The sequence below is a fragment of the Mustela lutreola genome, chromosome 16, assembly GCF_030435805.1.
Source record: "Mustela lutreola isolate mMusLut2 chromosome 16, mMusLut2.pri, whole genome shotgun sequence".
Taxonomy (NCBI): Eukaryota; Metazoa; Chordata; class Mammalia; order Carnivora; family Mustelidae; genus Mustela; species Mustela lutreola.
Genome location: NC_081305.1, coordinates 59,163,357 through 59,183,302, shown reverse-complemented (window position 1 = coordinate 59,183,302; position 19,946 = coordinate 59,163,357). Strand labels below are relative to the sequence as shown.

The 19,946-nt window shown below is 39.2% G+C and overlaps 1 protein-coding gene and 1 pseudogene across 9 annotated transcripts in view; both read right to left on the bottom strand.

Annotated features, from left to right (window-relative positions):
* Nucleotides 1-19,946, bottom strand: part of ZNF112 (zinc finger protein 112) — a 42,201-nt gene that overhangs the window by 22,070 nt on the left and 185 nt on the right. Inside the window, exons 2-6 of one of the 9 annotated variants that reach the window (XM_059152037.1) lie at nucleotides 18,695-18,792; nucleotides 9,053-9,195; nucleotides 4,228-4,394; nucleotides 4,092-4,139; nucleotides 791-2,472 (exon numbers count right to left, since the gene is read on the bottom strand). In XM_059152037.1, the coding sequence (XP_059008020.1) occupies nucleotides 791-824 (34 nt within the window). In that variant the 5' untranslated portion in view covers nucleotides 825-2,472; nucleotides 4,092-4,139; nucleotides 4,228-4,394; nucleotides 9,053-9,195; nucleotides 18,695-18,792. The remainder of the gene's footprint in view (nucleotides 1-790; nucleotides 2,473-4,091; nucleotides 4,140-4,227; nucleotides 4,395-9,052; nucleotides 9,196-18,694; nucleotides 18,793-19,946) is intronic. The other 8 variants (XM_059152032.1, XM_059152038.1, XM_059152035.1 and 5 more) reach the window with 8 other exon arrangements.
* On the bottom strand, nucleotides 7,251-19,942 carry LOC131817723 (large ribosomal subunit protein uL1-like; annotated as a pseudogene).

Genomic DNA, 19,946 nt, shown 5'->3' with positions numbered 1-19,946 from the left:
GAGAGACAATTAGAAGCTGGTGCTGGAAATCCCCTGGACTCTGCCCCAGGTGCCTCTTCCCTTGGCTCTCTCCTTTTCATTTAATAAAGTGTAACCATGAGTATAACCGCTTTCAGTGCTTTCTGAGAGTTCTTCTAGGGAATTATTGAGGCTGAGGGTTATCTTGGGGACCCCTGAGCTTATAATTGGTGTCAGAATAAAGGCAATCTTGGGGACTCCCAAACTCTGCATATACACTGAGGCATTTAGAGATAAAGGGCCATGGTGTATATAAATTACCCTCAAATGGTTCAGAAAAAAATATGAATATCCATATGTTACCATATATACACATATATGTGGAGAGAGAAGGAACACGCTCATAAATAAAATAAATGGGTACAAATATTACTCTAGGTGAATCTAGGCAAAGGCTATAGGGGTACTCTTATTCTTACTTCTGCAAATGTTCTGTAACTTTTAAGTTATTCACAAATACACTGTTAAAGGAAAAAAAAATACCTCTGAAAAATCAAGTTAATACATAGTTGCTTTTGCTGGCACCCTTGGCCTGGGCGGGAGGGCGGTGGGCGGGGACGGGGGGGGGCAGATAAAAAAGTTAGAGTAACTCACTAAACTGACTACATGACAAACAAAAGGGCTGGACCACAATTCGCCCCATTATATACTGCGAAGGACAGAAACATCTTGTCAGTGTTGGACGGCGATTATTAGGACTCTTATCTGACCAAGCATGATTTCAAGGGTCTCAGAGCTTCAAACACCTGAGACACCGAGAGCCTGTCCTCACCCACAGAGACCAGGTTCCTGAAGTTCTCCAGCATCACATCGCAGTACAGCTTCCTCTGGGCAGGGTCCAGCAACCCCAGCTCCTCCTCACTGAAGACCACCGCCACGTCCTTGAACGTCACCGCCTCCTACAACACCAAGCACATGCAGACTGTGTTTATGGAAGAGGGGCAGCACTGAGAAAGTGTCAAGGATGGGAAGCTGTTCTAGAATCTGGGGGACCCAATCAAAGTAGCTGCCTTCTATGACACTCATTCCGTCCACCAAAAGGGACGCAAGAAATCGTGGACATTACATCGCCGCCAAACAAACAAAGAGCTGCCTTTTGTTAGCACTCCTAGGCTGCTATAATTTTAAATTTATAATTTTATAATTTATAATAAATTTATAATTTTAAATTTATAATTTTAAATTTTATTAGGAACACCATTTGCCCCCAGAAAAGCTTTAGTACCAATAGCATGTGATGGAGAGTCTCTGTTCTCCATTTTACACACACACACACACACACATTCCACTTACTTAGTTTGACAAACTTACAGGTATCGGTCTTTTACATACTGTTGGAGTATGGAGTTCACCCTCTATGCACCCCCACCCCCGCCCGGAGTGTGCAGCGGTGGCGTGGGCACAGCTCCAGAGCCGGGCTGCCTGTCCTCACACTGAATGCTCTGCCTCGTGCTAGCTACCTGCCCTTGGAGAAGGTCTTCATTCTCTCCTCCATGTGCTGATACCTGTACCATAGGGTACGCATAACAACATGAGCGACTCTAGGGAAAGCAATTTGGAGCAGGGCCTGGCACAGAGTACCCAAAAAATGTTAGCTATTATTATGATTAGTATTATTTATTTTTTTAAAGATTTTATTTATTTGTCAGAGAGAGAGAGAGAGCACAAGCAGGCAGAGGCAGAGCAAGAAGCAGGCTCCCTGCTGAGCAGGGAGCCTGATGCAGGACTTGATCCCAGGACCCTGGGGTCACAACCTGAGCTGAAGGCAGATGTTTAACTGACTGAACCACCCAGGCGCCCCTTATGATTAGTATTATGATCACGTCTGTCATCCTACTGCAGCACTGTACAGTAAGTCAATGATCTAGGTAGGATACGATCAACTCATCTAAATAATGCAGTTTTAGATTATCTATCATAAACAATGTCACAACAAAAATCCCTTGGATTATCTCCTTAAAATGAATATTGAAAAGTAGAAATGGTAATGCTGAATGAAAACTTTCAGCATTTTGATTCATGACAGGTGTTTCCTCCAAAAAAGATTTTTCCAGCTCATTCTTCTTCCACATATAAATCCCTAAACTTCTATACCAGATACGAATACTTAAAACAGATATGAATGCCAGATATGAATACTTAAAAAAAACTCTGATAATCTCAGAAGTAAATTTGGGAAGTAAAGACCAGTTATTTAGAAAAATTTTCACAAAGCTGATTAGTAATGAAGACCACTCCCTTTTATGTATTTGCTGGTCATCTCTTGCTCTTGCTGTATTCAAAATATTCATTTTGGGGACATTAAGTTCTTTCTTCCAAATATGTTGCAAATATTTTTCATTCTACTTGGGCTATTTGTCTTATAACTTTTTACTGTAGTAAAATGTAAATTTTTTGTGTGAAGATCTTTGTTCTGGCTGGAGCTCCAAATGTCACCACCTCAGGCCTGGGTCTCTGAATGAAAAAGAAAGATGAAACAATGTTTTGTTTTGTCTTTCTTTCTTCCAGTATCTCTTTCCTGATACTCTTTATCCATAAGGGAAAGGCTTTGGAGTTGGCAAGATACTTTGGAGTTGGCCAGATACTCATCTGCTACTGTAGGAACTTGAGCAGGACTTGAACTTCCATGAACCTCTTACCTTCATGTTAACAGTGCAGATTATTCTAAATCCCCCTTGGAACAGTGGATAAAGTGACAGATGGAAAGTGCTTGGATGTCCTACAGTATGACTACAATTTTTAAATTAAGTATCTATATTACTCTAATAAATTAATTCATGAAAGGTGAAACACACGAAAGTACATAAACATACAAAGACACAAAGTTTCAGGTTTGGGGAAGAAAAAAATCGAGCTTTTTGTATGAAAACATCTCACAATTTTTTTCTGAGTTCATTTTCAGTATGATCCTGTTAGACAAAAACATCTTTTAGGTATTCTTTTTGTAAAATACCCGAGGCATCACTTAGGAGAAAAAAGTTTCTTAGTTTTGAGTCCCTACAACGGAAGGAAAAATTATCTTAGAATTCTCTCAGAATTGCTTTTTGTGGGGCACCTGGATGGCTCAGTCAGGTGAGCATTCAACTCTTAGTTTATCGTCAGGTCATGATCTCAAACGTAATGGATCGAGCCCTGCATCAGGCTCCATGCTCAGTGGGGAATCTGCTTGAGATTCTCTCCCTCTCCCCTCCCCTATAAATAAACAAATAAATTAATGATCAATCTTTCAAATAAATAAATAAATCTTTTAAAAAGTTGCTTTTTAAGTAAAGACTGTATGTAGCAAAACTGATACTTCTGCACAAAACTGCTAGAATCCTCAAAAACTTAAAAACTTATGAATGGGGAATAGTGAAAAGTGGGGGTGGGGAACAGTGTCCACTAAAATAATATTAGATGGCAAATTAAGTGTTATAATCTTAAGTGAAAAAATTCAAAATTGTATCTATCATTTTATATAATAATATATATAAAATACCTGAAAAAATAAATAATTTATAAGCAGAGTGATATGTGAGCTTTTTCATTTTTTTGAATTTCTTTTTTTTTTTAAGATTTTATTTTTAAGTAATCTCACACCAGTGTGGGGCTCAAACTCACAACTTTGAGATCAAGAGTTGCGTGCTCCATTGACTGAGCTAGCCAGGTGCCCCCATTTAAAAATCTTTTCTCGGGGCGCCTGGCTGGCTCAGTGGGTTAAAGCCTCTGCCTTCAGCTCAGGTCATGATTCCAGAGTCCTGGGATTGAGCACCACATCAGGCTTTCTGCTCAGCAGGGAGCCTGCTTCCCACCTCTCTCTGCCTGCCTCTGTGCCTACTTGTGATCTCTGTCAAATAAATAAAAATAAAATCTTTAAAAAAATAAAAATCTTTTCTCATTTACACTATTATTTGTAAAAATAAAAAAATGACAAAAACCAAAAGGAAAACGTTTTTAAAAACAAAGAGCATGGCACATAAATGGTTAACACTTGCTGAAATTCTTTATTCTTGGCAAGGAAGAGTAAAAAAGGAGTCTACCTAACTGAGAAGTGAAAGAAAATGTTCAATGACAGAAATAAAAACCCAGCTCACCTGGAACTTGATCATTTTTTCCTCCTTTTCCTAGGGAAAGGCAGAGACCTGAGAAGGTAAAACAAGGTCATGAGAAAGAAGCCATGAGAGAAAGGGAGATGTATCTTTGTGTACAATAGGCAAAGGTGTCCCTTACTTGCTCCCAGAAGATGCTGCCACACACACCTTGGCAGGCCAGGTGTGGGCTTGATTCCAGCTACCATGAGGTTATCCTGGCAGGATGCCCTCATGCACGGGACAGTCTGCACAATGATACTCAGCGCTCCTCACAGACCTCTCTGCTCCTATGGACTCACTCTGATACTGGAAAATGTGGAAAAGGAGAGGCAGTGGTATGTACTGGTTAAAGCTGGACTCTGGGCACAAAATTCAGTTTTAAAATCTGGCATTGTTGTGTATTTGCTATATGTTGGCATCGCTACAGAATAAACATATGTAATATTTAATGTATAGGACATATATGAGTACAACATACAATATGTAATACACACATATGTTAACCATGGTTAATTAACCTCTCTAGGGTTCATTTCTGTAATCTGAAGCATGAGGACCATAATAGAACCAACACTATCAGATTGCTATTAGGATTTCATGTGAATAGCATAAAAATGTTGTAATTATACCAATGTTTTCTAGATGCTAAAAATAGAGCTTCCCTATATGACCCAGGAACTATACTACTGGGTATTTACCCCAAAGATACAGATGTAGTGAAAAGAAGGGGCACATGCACCCCAATGTTTATAGTAGCAATGTCCACAATAGCCAAACTGTGGAAGAAGCCACAACAGACGAATGGATAAAGAAGATGTGGTTCATATGGAATATTCCTCACAATGGAATAGTCCTCAGTCATTAGAAAGGACGGATACCCACCATTTGGACTGACATGGATGGAACTAGAGAGGATTAGGCTAAGTGAAATGTCAAGGAGAGAAAGACAATTATCATATGGTTTCACTCCTATGTGGAATGTAAGGAATATCGCAGAAGACCACAGGGGAAGGGAGGGAAAACGGAATGGGAAGACATCAGAGAGGGAGTGGAACTACAACAGACTCTGGATTCCAGGAAACAAATTGAGAGTTACAGAAGGGATGGAGTGGGGGGAGGGGGTAACCAGGTAGTGGGTATTAAGGAGGGCACGTTTTGTGATGAGCACTGGGTGTTAAATGCAACTAATGAATTCATTCAGCACTATATCAAAAACTAATGGTATGCTCTATGTTGGCTAACTGAACACAATAATAAAAAAAAAAAGGAGGGCACATGTTGTGATGGGCACTGAGTGTTATACACAACTAATGAATCATTCAATACTATCAAAACCTAATGATGGGGGCACCTGGGTGGCTCAGTGGGTTAAGCCTCTGCCTTCGGCTCAGGTCATGATCCCAGGGTCCTGGGATCGAGCCCCACATCGGGCTTTCTGCTCTGCAGGTAGCCTGCTTCCTCCTCTCTCTCTGCCTGCCTCTCTGCCTACTTGTGATCTCTGTCAGATAAATAAAGAAAAAATCTTTAAAAAAAAAAAAAACCTAATGATGTACTATACAGTGGCTAACTGAAAATAATTAAAAAAAAAAAAAAAAGAAAATCAGATACTATTCTCCATCATAAAACTGTCCTCGTAAATGTGTCTTATAAGACAACTGGGCGGCAAAGATGGCCTCTTAATCTGTTGCCCCAGTAATAATGTTTGTTTCGACATTGAGACCACACTTCTGAAAAATTTAATGATTGACAGCTATTCTTTTTATTTTTTTTACAGTATTTCTTTTTTCAAAATTTTTTAAAATTTATTTTCAGCGTAACAGTATTCATTGTTCTTGCACCACTCTCAGTGCTCCATGCAATCTGTGCCCTCTCTAATACCCACCACCTGGTTCCCCCAACCTCCCACCCACCCTTCAGCCCCTTCAAACCCCTCAGATTGTTTTTCAGAGTCCACAGTCTCCCATGATGGCTATTCTTTTTTAAAATTATTTTTTATTTTATTATTTATTTTTACTTGAGTATAGTTGACACATAATGTTACATTAGTTTCAGGTGTATAACATAGTGATTCCACAAGTTTACACATTATTCTTTTTAAGATTTTATTTATTTATTTGACAGAGATCACAAGTAGGCAGAGAGGCAGGCAGAGAGAGAGGAGGAGCAGGCTCCCTGCTGAGCAGAGAGCCCAATGTGGGGCTCGATCTCAGGACTCTGGGATCATGACCCGAGCCAAAGGTAGAGGCTTTAACCCACTGAGCCACCCAGGAACCCCTCAGAAGTTTATACATTATTCTATGTTTACCACAAGTGTAGCTGCCATCTGTCCCCATATTCTTCTTGAAGTCAGAGAAGGCTCAGATAGCACATCCCTTTTCCCACATGGATATAATGAAGGATATAATGATGCCACTATATTTCTCATATCCATGTAAGGTGTTGGCTCAGCACTTGATGCTTGCAAGGACTTGGGGATCAGGAGTTTAATTTCTTGGGCAAGGTTATTTATTGTATTCAACAGGTGTTTACTGTTATTTACTGTTTTCAAGCAACTTCTCGATCAATCGTGTAAGAGAAAGAACTCAAAAAAGGGCTGGTTGAGGCTGTAACTAAGGTAGAGCCTTTTGTACCACTTTAGAGAGACGTTTTCTTCTCCTGCAGCAGAGTACGCATCTCCTCCCAAGTCCCTGCCCACACAGGCCACAGGTGAAGAATCCACAGAATGTATGCACCACTACCAAGAGCAAGTATTGACTTGGCTTCACAGTTAGTAGTGAAAGAGCTGAGTTTTCTTCTCACTTACCCAATATTTATAGACCACCTTCTGAAAGGGATATAGTTCCTAGACCTCTAGTTGCTTAGAGTCTAAGTGTGGGAGACCAATTAGGAAATGAGCTGTTACACACCGACAGATGCCACAGTAGAGTGTAAACAGGGTCCTTTGGGGGAACATGGAAAGGGTCCCCAAACCTACACTGGATAAGCGAGAGAGTTAGATGGGCTCAACGAAGAAAACGAGGCCTGATGTTAGCCCTGGAGGATGACAGTGCTGTATCAGCCACTCAAAGCTCAACAGGGTACTCAAACAGAACAGTACTCGAACAGAGGGTACTTGTGGCAAATAAGGCGAAGAGGTGGTGAGAAGTCAAGAACCAAATCACATGCCTTAGAGGCATTGCCTCATTTAATCCTCAAACAACCCCAAGGATTAACACAATTTTTACTGTTGAGAATATTGAAGCATTGAGTTGTTGTTGTTGTTTTTAATGGCAACACTAGGGCTTATTAAGCTGTGCCTTAGTACAGGCACTGGGGCTTGCCCATGATCCTCTTGATGTATAAAGCCCGAATGTTCTACCAATTCCTCTTGAGCAATGACACCAGGAAACTGACAGCTAAGTGGACGTTGTACACAAGTCCATCATCTGTCATCTTGACATGGCCAACGGCCTTGCCAGACACAATACTTTCTTCATCTGGACTTTGATTTCGGACTTCACTTCATCCACTTTGGCCACCAGGTTCTCATGCGGGTCAGCAAGGAAGGGAAGTTGCCAGCTTATTCAGGCCTGGACCCAGAATTCGTGGATCTGTTTGATCAGAGATTCTGGAGCCCAAAAAGTATCATACTTCTTGGCCAACTTCTTGACTGATTTTTTTAATCTTATTGATGCTTCAGGGCCTCAACGCCCATGTGGGGAATATCCACAGCTTTGGCCTCATCACCCTAAATCACACCTGGAGAATGTGGGGCAGGGAGTGGACCTAAGCCTGATGATAGGGTCATAGTTCTTCAAGCTGACTTGCAGCTCCACAGTCTCCGAACACTTCCAGTGCTTATGCTGGTTCCTAGGCAGGACTTCCTGCATAGCTTCGTACAGCCTGTCCCAGGAGACTTTGCTGCTCGTGCTGCTGCACACTGCAGTAACTGGAAAAGCTGAAGCATTGAGATTTTAAGTTATTTATTCATGATTATCCATTCAGTCAGCAGAGCAGCCAGGATTATCATCCCAGAGTCCATGTTCTCAGTTACTAGGATGGTGGCTTTCAATCTACCAGCTCACTGGTAATTGTTGGGAAGCTAATAAAAAAATGGAAACAAAACTAATACCCAGGCCCCAGTCCAGGGTCTATAATTGGTATCTGTGGAGGAAGAGGTTTTGTGAAAATGAAACCTCTTTCGCTCATGTGACTAGTTTGCAGACAGGGTTGCAAACATAGATTCTGAGATGAATAGAAGCAATTTGCAGGCTGAGCCTATGCAATCAACCATTAGATCGTTCAACCTCCCAGTGAATATAGGGAATGACTGGAGAACACCTAAGCCAGGGGCAGAGGAGGGTCTGGGAGTCAGGCCTTGTGACTCCCAGCTTCCCACTGCTCCCTATTATAAGATGCTCTTGGAATTGTGTCTAAGTGTTGTGGATGTTTCTTCAGGCACATACTCAGTATGAATACAGGCCACCAGTTAGACTTGCTTCATCAGATTTACCAAGCAATAGGAGTTACGAATCATCCACGGGATTTTAAGAATTCAGAATATAAAGCAATTTATGTTATTATAAAAAATAAAGCAATTCGTTTTAAACAGACATTTAAACAGTAGTCATTCCACAGCTTTACATGTTAGAAAGAGTCTGATTATGTCCCTTTCTCGGTTAAAACATGTGCATGACTGCCCAATGCCTTTAGAATAAAGTCTAGACTCTTAGCAAGCCAGCTATAGAGGAATCTTCCATGTCTGCTCTTCCCTGTAAACTCCAGCTGTGTAAAGGACTTTACCTCACAGGAAAGCCTCCAGGATTTTGTAGGTGAGGAGAGGCTTTACAAAAAGAAGTATGGGCAATAGTTTGCCGACGTGCATCCTAAATCCTCTTGGCTTTTTATACCAGCTTATACGTCCCCTGTTCTAAGATACCTTTTAACAGGCTTTGCTACCAGCCTTATCAACTCCTAAAACCCACCTTGCCAGTCTGATAAAAGCAGAGTGTTTTGGCCAAGAGCCTAGGCTATAGAATCAGGTTGCCAAGCTTCAATCAAGATTCTGCCACTTAATAGCAGAGTAAACTGCAAAATAATTAACCTCTTGATGTTTCTGTTTCTTCATCTGTAAAATGAAGACAAAAGTAGGGTTATTATGAAGAACAAATGAGTTAATGCATCCAAGCGTTAGAAAGTCCATGTAGTTCATAATAAGCACCCAACAAATGATAGCTGCTATTGTTATCCTCATTGTTGTCACCATGAAATAAATATAGAAGCTGCACATCAGCCCTAGTTTGCCTCTAAGAGTATTTATTTTAGGTTAGTAATTAACACTAGGCATATACCACCTTTTGAATATTCTGAAAAAGTGGGTGGCTTCAGCATCCTATTCAATCTGATTGAGATAAAGGGCAGAAACTATTTATATCGTTTGTTTATCCGACATCCATTTTCAGAAAATTTGAATACAATCTCACTGAGCTGAAGGTCCCTCTTCCCTGATGCCTGTTGGAAAGCTACATCAACCACAAACAGGTACTGAATAACCCCTCTCTGTCAAAACCTATACTTGGAAATAAGCACAGAGAACTTGACATTGTCCCTATTATATAGAAACCTGCAACAGAGTGGGAGAGACAGAGCAGAAACACCAGTGAACTCACAGACAGGTCAACAGAAATTATCAGAACTGAAGATCATGCAAATCGTGCATTTTGTTGTCTATTTCATAGTGTGTACTGGAAAGGTTATTATTATTATTCAGGTCTTTTATATTCTTACTGAACAAGCCTGCTTGTTCTATGAGTTACTGAGAAGAGTACTCAAATCTCCATATGAAATTGTGGGTTTCTCCATTTCTTCTTTTGGTTCTGTCCAGTTTTCCTCATGTGGTTTGAAGTTATGTTGTTTTGTGAATACACATTTAGGATGGAATGTTATGTCTACTCGATGAACTTACCCTTGGTGTAAGTGTCCCTCTTTGTCCCTGATAATAGTTATTTGTCTGAAGTCTCCTTTGTCGGATATTACTATAGCCATTCCAGCTTTCTCTTGATTGTTGTTTTCATGGCACACCTTTTTGGGGTAATCCCTTTAACCTTTACCATATCTATGTCCTTATATGTAGGACATTAAGTAGGCTCTTTAGATAGCATATACTTGGTTCTTGTTTTTTAATCCATTTTATAATCTCTTAATTAATATATTTCGGCCATTAGCATTTAATGTAATTTTTATATGGTTGGATTTAAGTCTATCACTTTACCCTGATTTTCCTCCCTTCTTTTTTTTAAATTTAAATTAAATTAGCCAACATATAGTACATCATTAGTTTCAGATGTAGAGTTCAATAATTTATCAGCTGCATATAACATCCAGTGCTCATCACATCATGTGTCCTCCTTAAATGCCCATCACCCAACTGCCCTATCCCCAACCAAATACCCTATCCCCACCCCTACCCACCTTCCCTCCAGCAACAGTTTCTCTCCTATAGTTAAGAGTCTCTCATGGCTTGTCTCCCTCTCTGATCACTTCAAATTCAGTTTTCCCTCCCTTCCTCTATGACCTTCTGTGTTGTTTCTTATCTTCCATATATGAGTGAAACCATATGATAATTATCTCTGATTGACTTATTTCATTCAACATAATCTCCATCCACATTGATGTAAATGGTATGTATTCATCCTTTCTGATGGCTGAGTAATATTCCTCTGTGTGTGTGTGTGTGTGTGTGTGTGTACAGGCATTGTTATTATATATACATATATATGTGTATATATATATATACACACACAATGGAATACTACTCACATTCTTTATCCATTCATCTGTCTATGGACATCATGGTTCTTTCAATAGTTTGGCTATTGTGGACACTGCTGCTATAAACATTTCCTCCATGATTTTCTTCCTCAATTACCCATTTCCTGCCTTTTTTGGGGTTATTTGAAAAAAAAATTTAGGATTCCATTCATTTTAATTTATCTGTTAACCTATGGTTATAGCTCTTGGGATTTTTTCCTCTAGGTTCCAATATATACACCTAGTCTTTCACAGTGTACTTAGTGTTATTGTTTTACCACCTCCACTAAAATGCAGAAGCCTTACCATCAAATAGTTCCCTTAACTCTCTCCCACATCATGTAGTAGTTGTATCTATTACTCTATATAAAATACTCTAACCAAGTTATAATTTTCACTTTAAACAGTCATGTATATTTTTAAGAGGAGAAAAACAATATTTTATATTTATCAAAAAACTTAGCATTTTGTTGCTCCTCTTTCATTTCTTTTTTTTTTTAAGATTTTATTTATTTATTTGAGAGAGAGACAGTGAGAGAGAGCATGAGCAAGGAGAAGGTCAGAGGGAGAAGCAGACTCCCCATGGAGCTGGGAGCTCGATGCGGGACTCAATCCCGGGACTCCAGGATCATGACCTGAGCTGAAAGCAGTTGTCCAACCAACTGAGCCACCCAGGCGCCCTCTTTCTTCATTTCTTAAGTTCCTAGTTTTCATTTGGTATCATTTCTATTCAGCCTAAAGAATCTCTTTTAGTATTCCATTTTAGCATAGATGTGACACTCCTCCCCCTTCATTCCCAGAGGAAATTTTCACTGGATATATAAATTTGAGTTGGCAATTCCTTTCTTTAAGCACTTTAAATACGTTGTTCTGTCTTCTGGCATGCATGGTTTCTCCTGAGAACTCTGCAAATATTTAAATCATTGTTCTGCCACATATAATGTGCTACTTTCTCTAGCTTTAGTCAAGAATTTTTATCTATAATTTTCAGAACTTTATGATATATTCAGAAGTAATTCTGAGTTTCTTGTATTTGATATTCACCAAGCTTCTTGAATCTAAATTTATGTATCTCACCAAATTTAGGGGGTTTTCAGCTAGTACTTCCACACAAATATTCCTCTCCTCCTCTCCTAAGACTCCAATCACATGAATACTAGACTTTTGATATTGTCCCATAAGGATCTAAGGTTCTGCTCATATTTTCAGTATTTTTTTCCTCTCTGTTGCTCAGACTGAAAATATTTACATTGCTTTATCTTTGAGTTCATTGATTCTTTCCTTTTTCATCTCCAGACTGCTATAAAATCTTATAAAGTTTGAAATCTTATAAAGTATTTTTCAAACTGTAATAGAAATAAACTAAAGATGAATAACAAAAAGATATCTGGAAATCTCCATTTGGAAATTAAACAGCACACTTCTAAGCAACCAAAAGGCCAAAGTCATAAAAGAAAGAGCATACTTTAAACAGAATCAAGATGAAGAAACAACATATCAAAATGTGTGAGACACAGGCAAAGCAGATATTATAGAGAAATGTATTCACATATTAGAAAAGAGGAGTCTAAAAAAAAAAAAGAAAGCAAAGAGGAGTCTAAAATCAATTTAAGCTAACAACTAGGAAAGGGCAAATAAATTACACTTAAAGTAAACAGAAAAAAAGGAAATAATAAAAAGTAGAGAGAAATCAATAAATCCAATAAACATAAGGCATAAATCAATGTAACTAAAAATATAAGAACCCTAGAGAAAATAAGAGGTTTAGCAAATTTGGCTACCATACAGGCCCCTGACTGTTTTTGTTTAGCTGTGAGCTAACAATGGGACTAACACTGATTTTTTAAAAAGACTATTCTTTTATGGTATGTGAAAATGATCAAATGATATTATTCCACAAATTCTATAAGGTATTACTGGAATATAGGCATGCTCATTTGTTTAAGTAATATTTCTGGTTGCTTTCATATTACAGCAGCAGAGTTATATAGTTGTTAATATAGACTGCTTTATGCTGAAGAGTTTATATACAAACCTATCAGCAACCATATATCAAAAACCACTACTAAACATACAAAAAATAGAGAGAAAGAAATTCAAATACATCACTAAGGAAAATCAGCAAAACATGAAAGAGAGGAAGACAATAAAGGATCAGAGAAAATCTCCAGAAACCACCACAAAGCAAGTAACAAAATGTTAATAAACATGTATCTTATCAATAATTACTTTGAATGCAAATGGACTAAAGCATCAATCAAAAAACTAAGGGTGTCAGAATGGATTAAAAAAAAAAAAAAGACCTATCTATATGCTGCTTACAAGAGACTCATATTTGACCTAATAACACCAGTACATTGACAGCGAGGCATGGAGAAACATTCACTAAGCAAATGGATGTCAAAAGAAAACTGGAGTAGAAATACTTGTTTCAGACAAACTAGACTTTTTAAAAAAATATTTTATTTATTCACTTGAGAGAGAGAGACAGAGCAGAATCAGAGGGGCAGGCAGAGGGAGAGGAAGAAACGGACTCCCCCCTGAGCTGGAAGCCTGACGTGGGGCTCAATCCCAGAACCTTAGGATCATGACCAGAGCCGAAGGCAGACACTTAACCATCTGAGCCACCCAGGTGCCCCTGGACAAACTAGACTTTAAAACAAAGACAGAAAAAAAAAAAAACCCACAAAAACAAACAAACCAACAAACAAACCCAAGACTGTAACAAGAGATGAAGAAGAAGGACATTACATAATAAAGGGGACAATCCAACAAGAAGATGTAACAATTGTAAGTATTTATGCCCCCAATGTGGGAGCACTCAAATATATAAAACAATTAATAACAAACATAAGGAAATATATGATAATAATACAATAATAGTAGGGGACTTTAACACCCCACATATCAATGGGCAGATCAACTAAGCAGAAAATCAACAAGGAAACAATGGCTTGAATGACACACTGGACCAGGTGAACTTAACCGATATGTTCAGAACATTCCAACCTAAAACAGCAGAATACATATTCTTTACAAGTGCACATGGAATATTCTCCAGAACAGATCATGTATTAGGTCACAAATCAGACCTCAACAAATACAAAAAGACTGAGATTATACCATTTTATGTGTATAATTACACCATTTTATGTGTATGATATACCATCAGCACATTTTCTGATCACAACACTATGAAACTTGAAGCCAACCACAAGAAAAAGTCTGGAAAGACCACAAATACATGGAGGTTAAGTAACATGCTACTAAACCATGAATGGGTCAACCAGAAAATAGAGAAGAAGTTAAGAAATATAGAGACAAAAGTGAAAACATGATGGTCCAAAATCTTTAGGACACATCAAAAGCAGTCCTAAGAGAGAAGTATATAGCAACAGAAGCTTACCTCAAGGAGCAAGAAAAATCTCAAATAAACAATCTAACTTACATGTAAAGGAGCTAGGAAAAAACAAAAAACAAAGTCTAAAGCCAGCAGAAGGAAGGAAATAATAAAGATTAGAGCAGAAATAAATTATATAGAAACTAAAAAACAATAGAACAGATCAATGAAACCAGGAGGTGGTGCTTCTTTGAAAAAATCAATAAAATTGATAAACCTCTAGTCAGACTTATCAAAAAGAAAAGAGAAGGGACCCAAATAAATTAACAAATGAGATAGGAGAAATAACAACCAGTACCACAGAAATAAAAATAATTATAAGAGAACATTATGAAAAAGTATAGACCAACAAATTGGGACAGCCTGGAAGAAATGGATGAGTTCCTAGAAATATACAAATTAACAAAACTGAAACAGGAAGAAATAGAAAACTTGTAATCAAAAATTTCCCAAGAAACAAAAGTTCAGAGCCAGATGGCTTCATAGGGGATTTCTACCAAACTCTTTTTTTTTTTTTTAAAGATTTTATTTATTTATTTGACAGAGATCACAAGTAGGCAGAGAGGCAGGCAGAGAGAGAGAGAGGAGGAAGCAGGCTCCCCACCGAGCAGAGAGCCCGATGCGGGACTTGATCCCAGGACCCTGAGATCACGACCTGAGCCGAAGGCAGCGGCTCAACCCATTGAGCCACCCAGGCGCCCCTCTACCAAACTCTTAAAGAAGAGTTATACCTATTCTTCTCAAACTATTCCAAAAAATAGAAAAAGAAGGAAAACTTCCAAACTCAACCTACAAAGCCAGCATTACCTTGATGCCAAACCAAAGAATCCATTAAAAAGGAGTATTATAAGGGCACCTGGGTGGCTCAGTGGGTTAAAGCCTCTGCCTTCAGCTTAGGTCATGATCCCAGGGCCCTGGGATTGAGCCCCGCATCGGGCTCTCTGCTCAGCGGGGAGCCTGCTTCCTCCTCTCTCTCTGCCTGTCTCTCTGCCTGCTTGTGATCTCTGTCAAATAAATAAAGTGAAAATCTTTTAAAAATCTTTAAAAAAAAAAAGGAGCATTATAGGCAAATATTCCTGATTAATATGGATGAAAATGGATGAAAAATTCTCAATAAAATACTAGCAAATTAAATCCAACAGTACCTTAAAAGAATCATTCACCATGATCAAGTGGGATTTATTCCTGGGCTGCAAGGGTGGTATAATATTTGCATATCAACCAATGTGATACCCTACATCAATAAAAGAAAAGATAAGAACATATGATCCTTTCAATAGATGCAGAAAAAGCATTTGACGATGTACAACATCCATTCATGATAAAAAACCTTCCACAAAGTAGGGATAGAGGGAACATATCTCAACATGATAAAGGCCATATACAAAAAAAAAAAAAAAAAAACCCATAGTTAATATCATTCTCAATGGGAAAAACCCGAGAGCTTTTCCTCTATGGTCAGGAGCAAGACAAAGATGTTCATTCACAGCACTGTTATTTAACATAGGACTGGAAGTCCTGGCTTCAGCAATCCAACAACAAAAAGAAATAAAAGGGATCCAAATCTGGAAGGAAGAAGTCAAACTTTCACTATTCGCAGATGCCACGATACTCTGCAGAAAACCCAAAAGACTCCACCAAAAATTGTTAAAAGAGTTACGCAAATTCTGTAATGTCACAGAATACAAAATCACTGTATGGAAATATGTTGCATTCTATACACCAATAATGAAACAGCATTTACAACTGCATCAAAAACCATAAGATACCTAAGAAAAAACCTAATCAAAGAGGTGAAAGACCTATACTCTGAAAACTAGGAAAAACTGATGAAAGAAATTGAAAAGGAAACAAAGAAATGGAAAGACACTCCATTTTTGGAAGTGGAAAACATTGTTAAATGTTTTCTTCCACTGGAATAAAAAACATTGTTAAAATTTCTATACTACCCAAAGCAATCTACACATTTAATGCAATCTTGATCAAAATACCTATAGTATTTTTAACAGAGCTAGAACAAACAACCTTAAAATTTGTGTGGAACCACAAAAGACCCCAAACAGCCAAAGCAATCTTGAAAGAGAAAGCAAAACTGGAGGTATCACAATTCTAAGACTTCAAGTTATATTACAAAACTATAGACATCAAAACAGTATGGTACTGGCACAAAAATAGCCACACAGATCAGTGTGTCTGTGTCTGTGTCAACACACAGAAATCCCAGAATTGGACCCACAACTATATGGTCAATTAACTTTAGACAAAGCAGGAATGCATACCCAATGGGACAAAGCATGTCTTTTCAACAAATGGTGTTGGGAAAACTGGACAGTACCATGCAAAAGAACAAAACTGGACTGTTTTCTTACACCATACACAAAAATAAATCCAAAATGGATGAAAGACCTAAATGTGAGGCAGGAAACCATCAAAATTCTAGAGAACAGAAGTAGTGAGCTCTCTGACATCGACCATACCAACTTCTTTCTAGATATGTCTCCTAAGGCAAAGGAAACAAAAACAAAATAAACTATTGGGATTACATTAAAATAAAAGGCTTCTGCACCGTGGAGGAAACAATCAACAAAACTAAAAGGCAATCTATGAAATGGGAGAAGATATTTGCAAATGACATATCTGATAAAGGGTTAGCATCTAAATATATAAGAACCTCTATGAATCAACACCCCCCAAAAAATTACAATTAAAATATGGACAGAAGACATGAACAGGCCTGTCTCCAAATAAGACACACAGATGGCCAACAGACACATGGAAAGATGTTCAACATCACTTACCAGGGAAATGCAAATCAAAACTATAAAAAGGTTCTGCACAGCAAAGGAAAGAGGCAACAAAACAAAGAGGCAACCCACAGAATGGGAGAAGATATTCACAAATGACACTGCAAACAAAGGGCTGATATCCAAGATCTATAAAGAACTCCTCAAACTCAACACTCAAAAAACAGATAATCACATCAAAAAATGGGCAGAAGACATGAAAAGACACTTCTCCAAAGAAGACATACAAATGGCTAACAGAGACATGAAAAAATGTTCATCATCATTAGCCATCAGGGAGACTCAAATCAAAAACACAATTGAGAAACCACCTTACACCAGTTAGAATGGCCAAAATTAACAAGACAGTAAACAACAAGTGTTGGAGAGGATGTGGAGAAAGGGGAACCCTCCTACACTGGTGGGAATGTAAGCTGGTGCAGCCACTTTGGAAAACAGTGTGTTGAGAAATTAAAAATAGAGCTACCCTATGACCCAGCAATTGCACTACTGGGTATTTACCCCAAAGATACAGATGTAGTGCAAAGAAGGCCATCTGTACCCCAATGTTCATAGCAGCAATGGCTACAGTCGCCAAACTGTGGAAAGAGCCAAGATGCCCTTCAACAGACAAATGGAAAAAGAAGATATTGCTCATATACACAATGAAGTATTATGCCTCCATCAGAGAGGATGAATACCTAACTTCTGTATCAACATGGACGGGACTGGAGGAGATTATGCTGAGTGAAATAAGTTAAGCAGAGAAAGTCAATTACCATAGAGTATCACTTACTTGTGGAGCATAAGGAATAACACGGAGGTCATTAGGAGAAAGAAAGGAAATGTGAATCGAGGGAAACCAGAGGGGGAGACGAAGCATGAGAGACTGTGGACTCTGAGAAACAAACTGAGGGTTTGGAGAGGAGGGGGTGGAGGGATGCGTGAGCCTGGTGGTGGGTATTAAGGAGGGCAAGGATTGCATGGACCACTGGGTGTGGTGCATAAACAATGAATCTTGGAACACTGAAAAAATAAGATAAAATTTTTAAAAATGAGATATCACTTCACATCTATTAGAATGGCTAAAATCAACAACACAAGAACAATTGTTGGTGAAGAAGTGGAGAAAGGGAAACCCTTTTACACTATTGGTGGGAATGCAGACAAGAGCAACCAATGTGGAAAATAGATGGAGATTCCTCCAAAAGTTAAAAATACAACTACCCTATGATCTAGCAATTGCATTACCATGTATTTACACAATGGATACAAAAAGGCTGATTCAAAGGGAAACATGCCCCCTGATGTTAATGGCAGCATTTATCTACAGTAGACAGATTATGGAAACAGCCCAAGTGCCCATCGACTGATGAATGGATAAGGAAGATACGGTGTATAAATACAATGGAGTATTACTCAGCTATAAAAAAGAATGAAATATTGCCATTTGCAACGATGTGGATGGAGCTAGAGTGTACTTTGCTAAGTGCAATAAGTCAGTCAGAGAAAGAGAAATACCGTATTATTTCCCTCATAGGTGGCGTTAAAGAAACCAAACAAAGGAGCAAAGAAAAAAAGAGAGGCATACCAAGAAAGAGACTCTCCACCATAAAGAACAAACTGATAGTTACCAGAATGGAGGCTGGTGGAGGGATGGGTGACACAGGAGATGGGGATTAAGGAGTGCACTTGTCAGGAACACAGAAGTACGGATCACTATATTGTACACCTGAAACGCATATTATGCTCTATGTTAACATACAGGAATTTAAATAAAAGCTTGAAAAAGTAAATATAATTGTTATTATTCATGCCCAAGAACTCTCCCATACCTTCCTGTATTTATTTATTCAACAAAGTCAGGGCATCGCGGTAGAAGAATTTACAGATGGGTTAAGGAAATACCTTCTCCCCTGAGAGGAGATAACCTAAGAGGAAGAGAGACGCTAAGTACTACTCCGGAGACGCTCTGCTTCCAGGAGCCAAAGCGCCATTCCCTCCTCCCAGGGGCCTTTTTCAAGAAGTCCAGGCTGGGGAAGGAAAGGAGGCTGAGAGAATCACAACTTCATTAGAACTCCCGCATAAATTACGGTGGTGTCCCAGACAACAACCAGGAATGACTCTTTATAACTACTTAAATTTAGATTAAAAAAAAAAAAAAAATGGGGGGGGGGGGCGCCAGGGTGGCTCAGTGGGTTAAGCCGCTGCCTTCGGCTCAGGTCATGATCTCAGGGTCCTCGGATCGAGTCCCGCATCGGGCTCTCTGCTCGGCAGGGAGCCTGCTTCCCTCTCTCTCTCTCTGCCTGCCTCTCTGTCTACTTGTGATCTCTCTCTGTCAAATAAATAAATAAATAATCTTTAAAAAAAAAAAAAATGGGTATCTGGGTGCAGCCTCCCTTCCTTCAGGGATCCCAGAAGGGTCAGAGCTCGGACCCCATCCCAGGTTCACAGATGCTTTTATGGAACTGAGAGCTTCTCCAGAAATTTAAAAGTACTGCTTATCAAGAGACCTAATTTTTTTTATCCCAAGCCAGACTCTAAGCCTTCCGCTGCTGCATCCTCATTTAACTCTTAAAGTAACTCTACTAGGTAGACACGACTACCCACTTAAAGAAAAGAGGCAGAGACACAGGTTCTCCGAACAGTATACAGCCGGGGAGCTGGGAAAGGGCAGCACTGGCCGGGGGTCGGGGAAAGGGTCGGGGAAGTGCAGAACCCGGGAGACCCTCACTCCCAGCGACGTCGGCGCCCGGCCCCGGCCCTGAGCCGGGGATGCACGCACTGCCCCGCACTCCACGGAGCTCATTCAGAAGGAACACAAACCCCGCCCTTCGCCGCCGGCGGATTCTCTTCCCCAGGGTCGACGGCCAGAGGACCATGGGC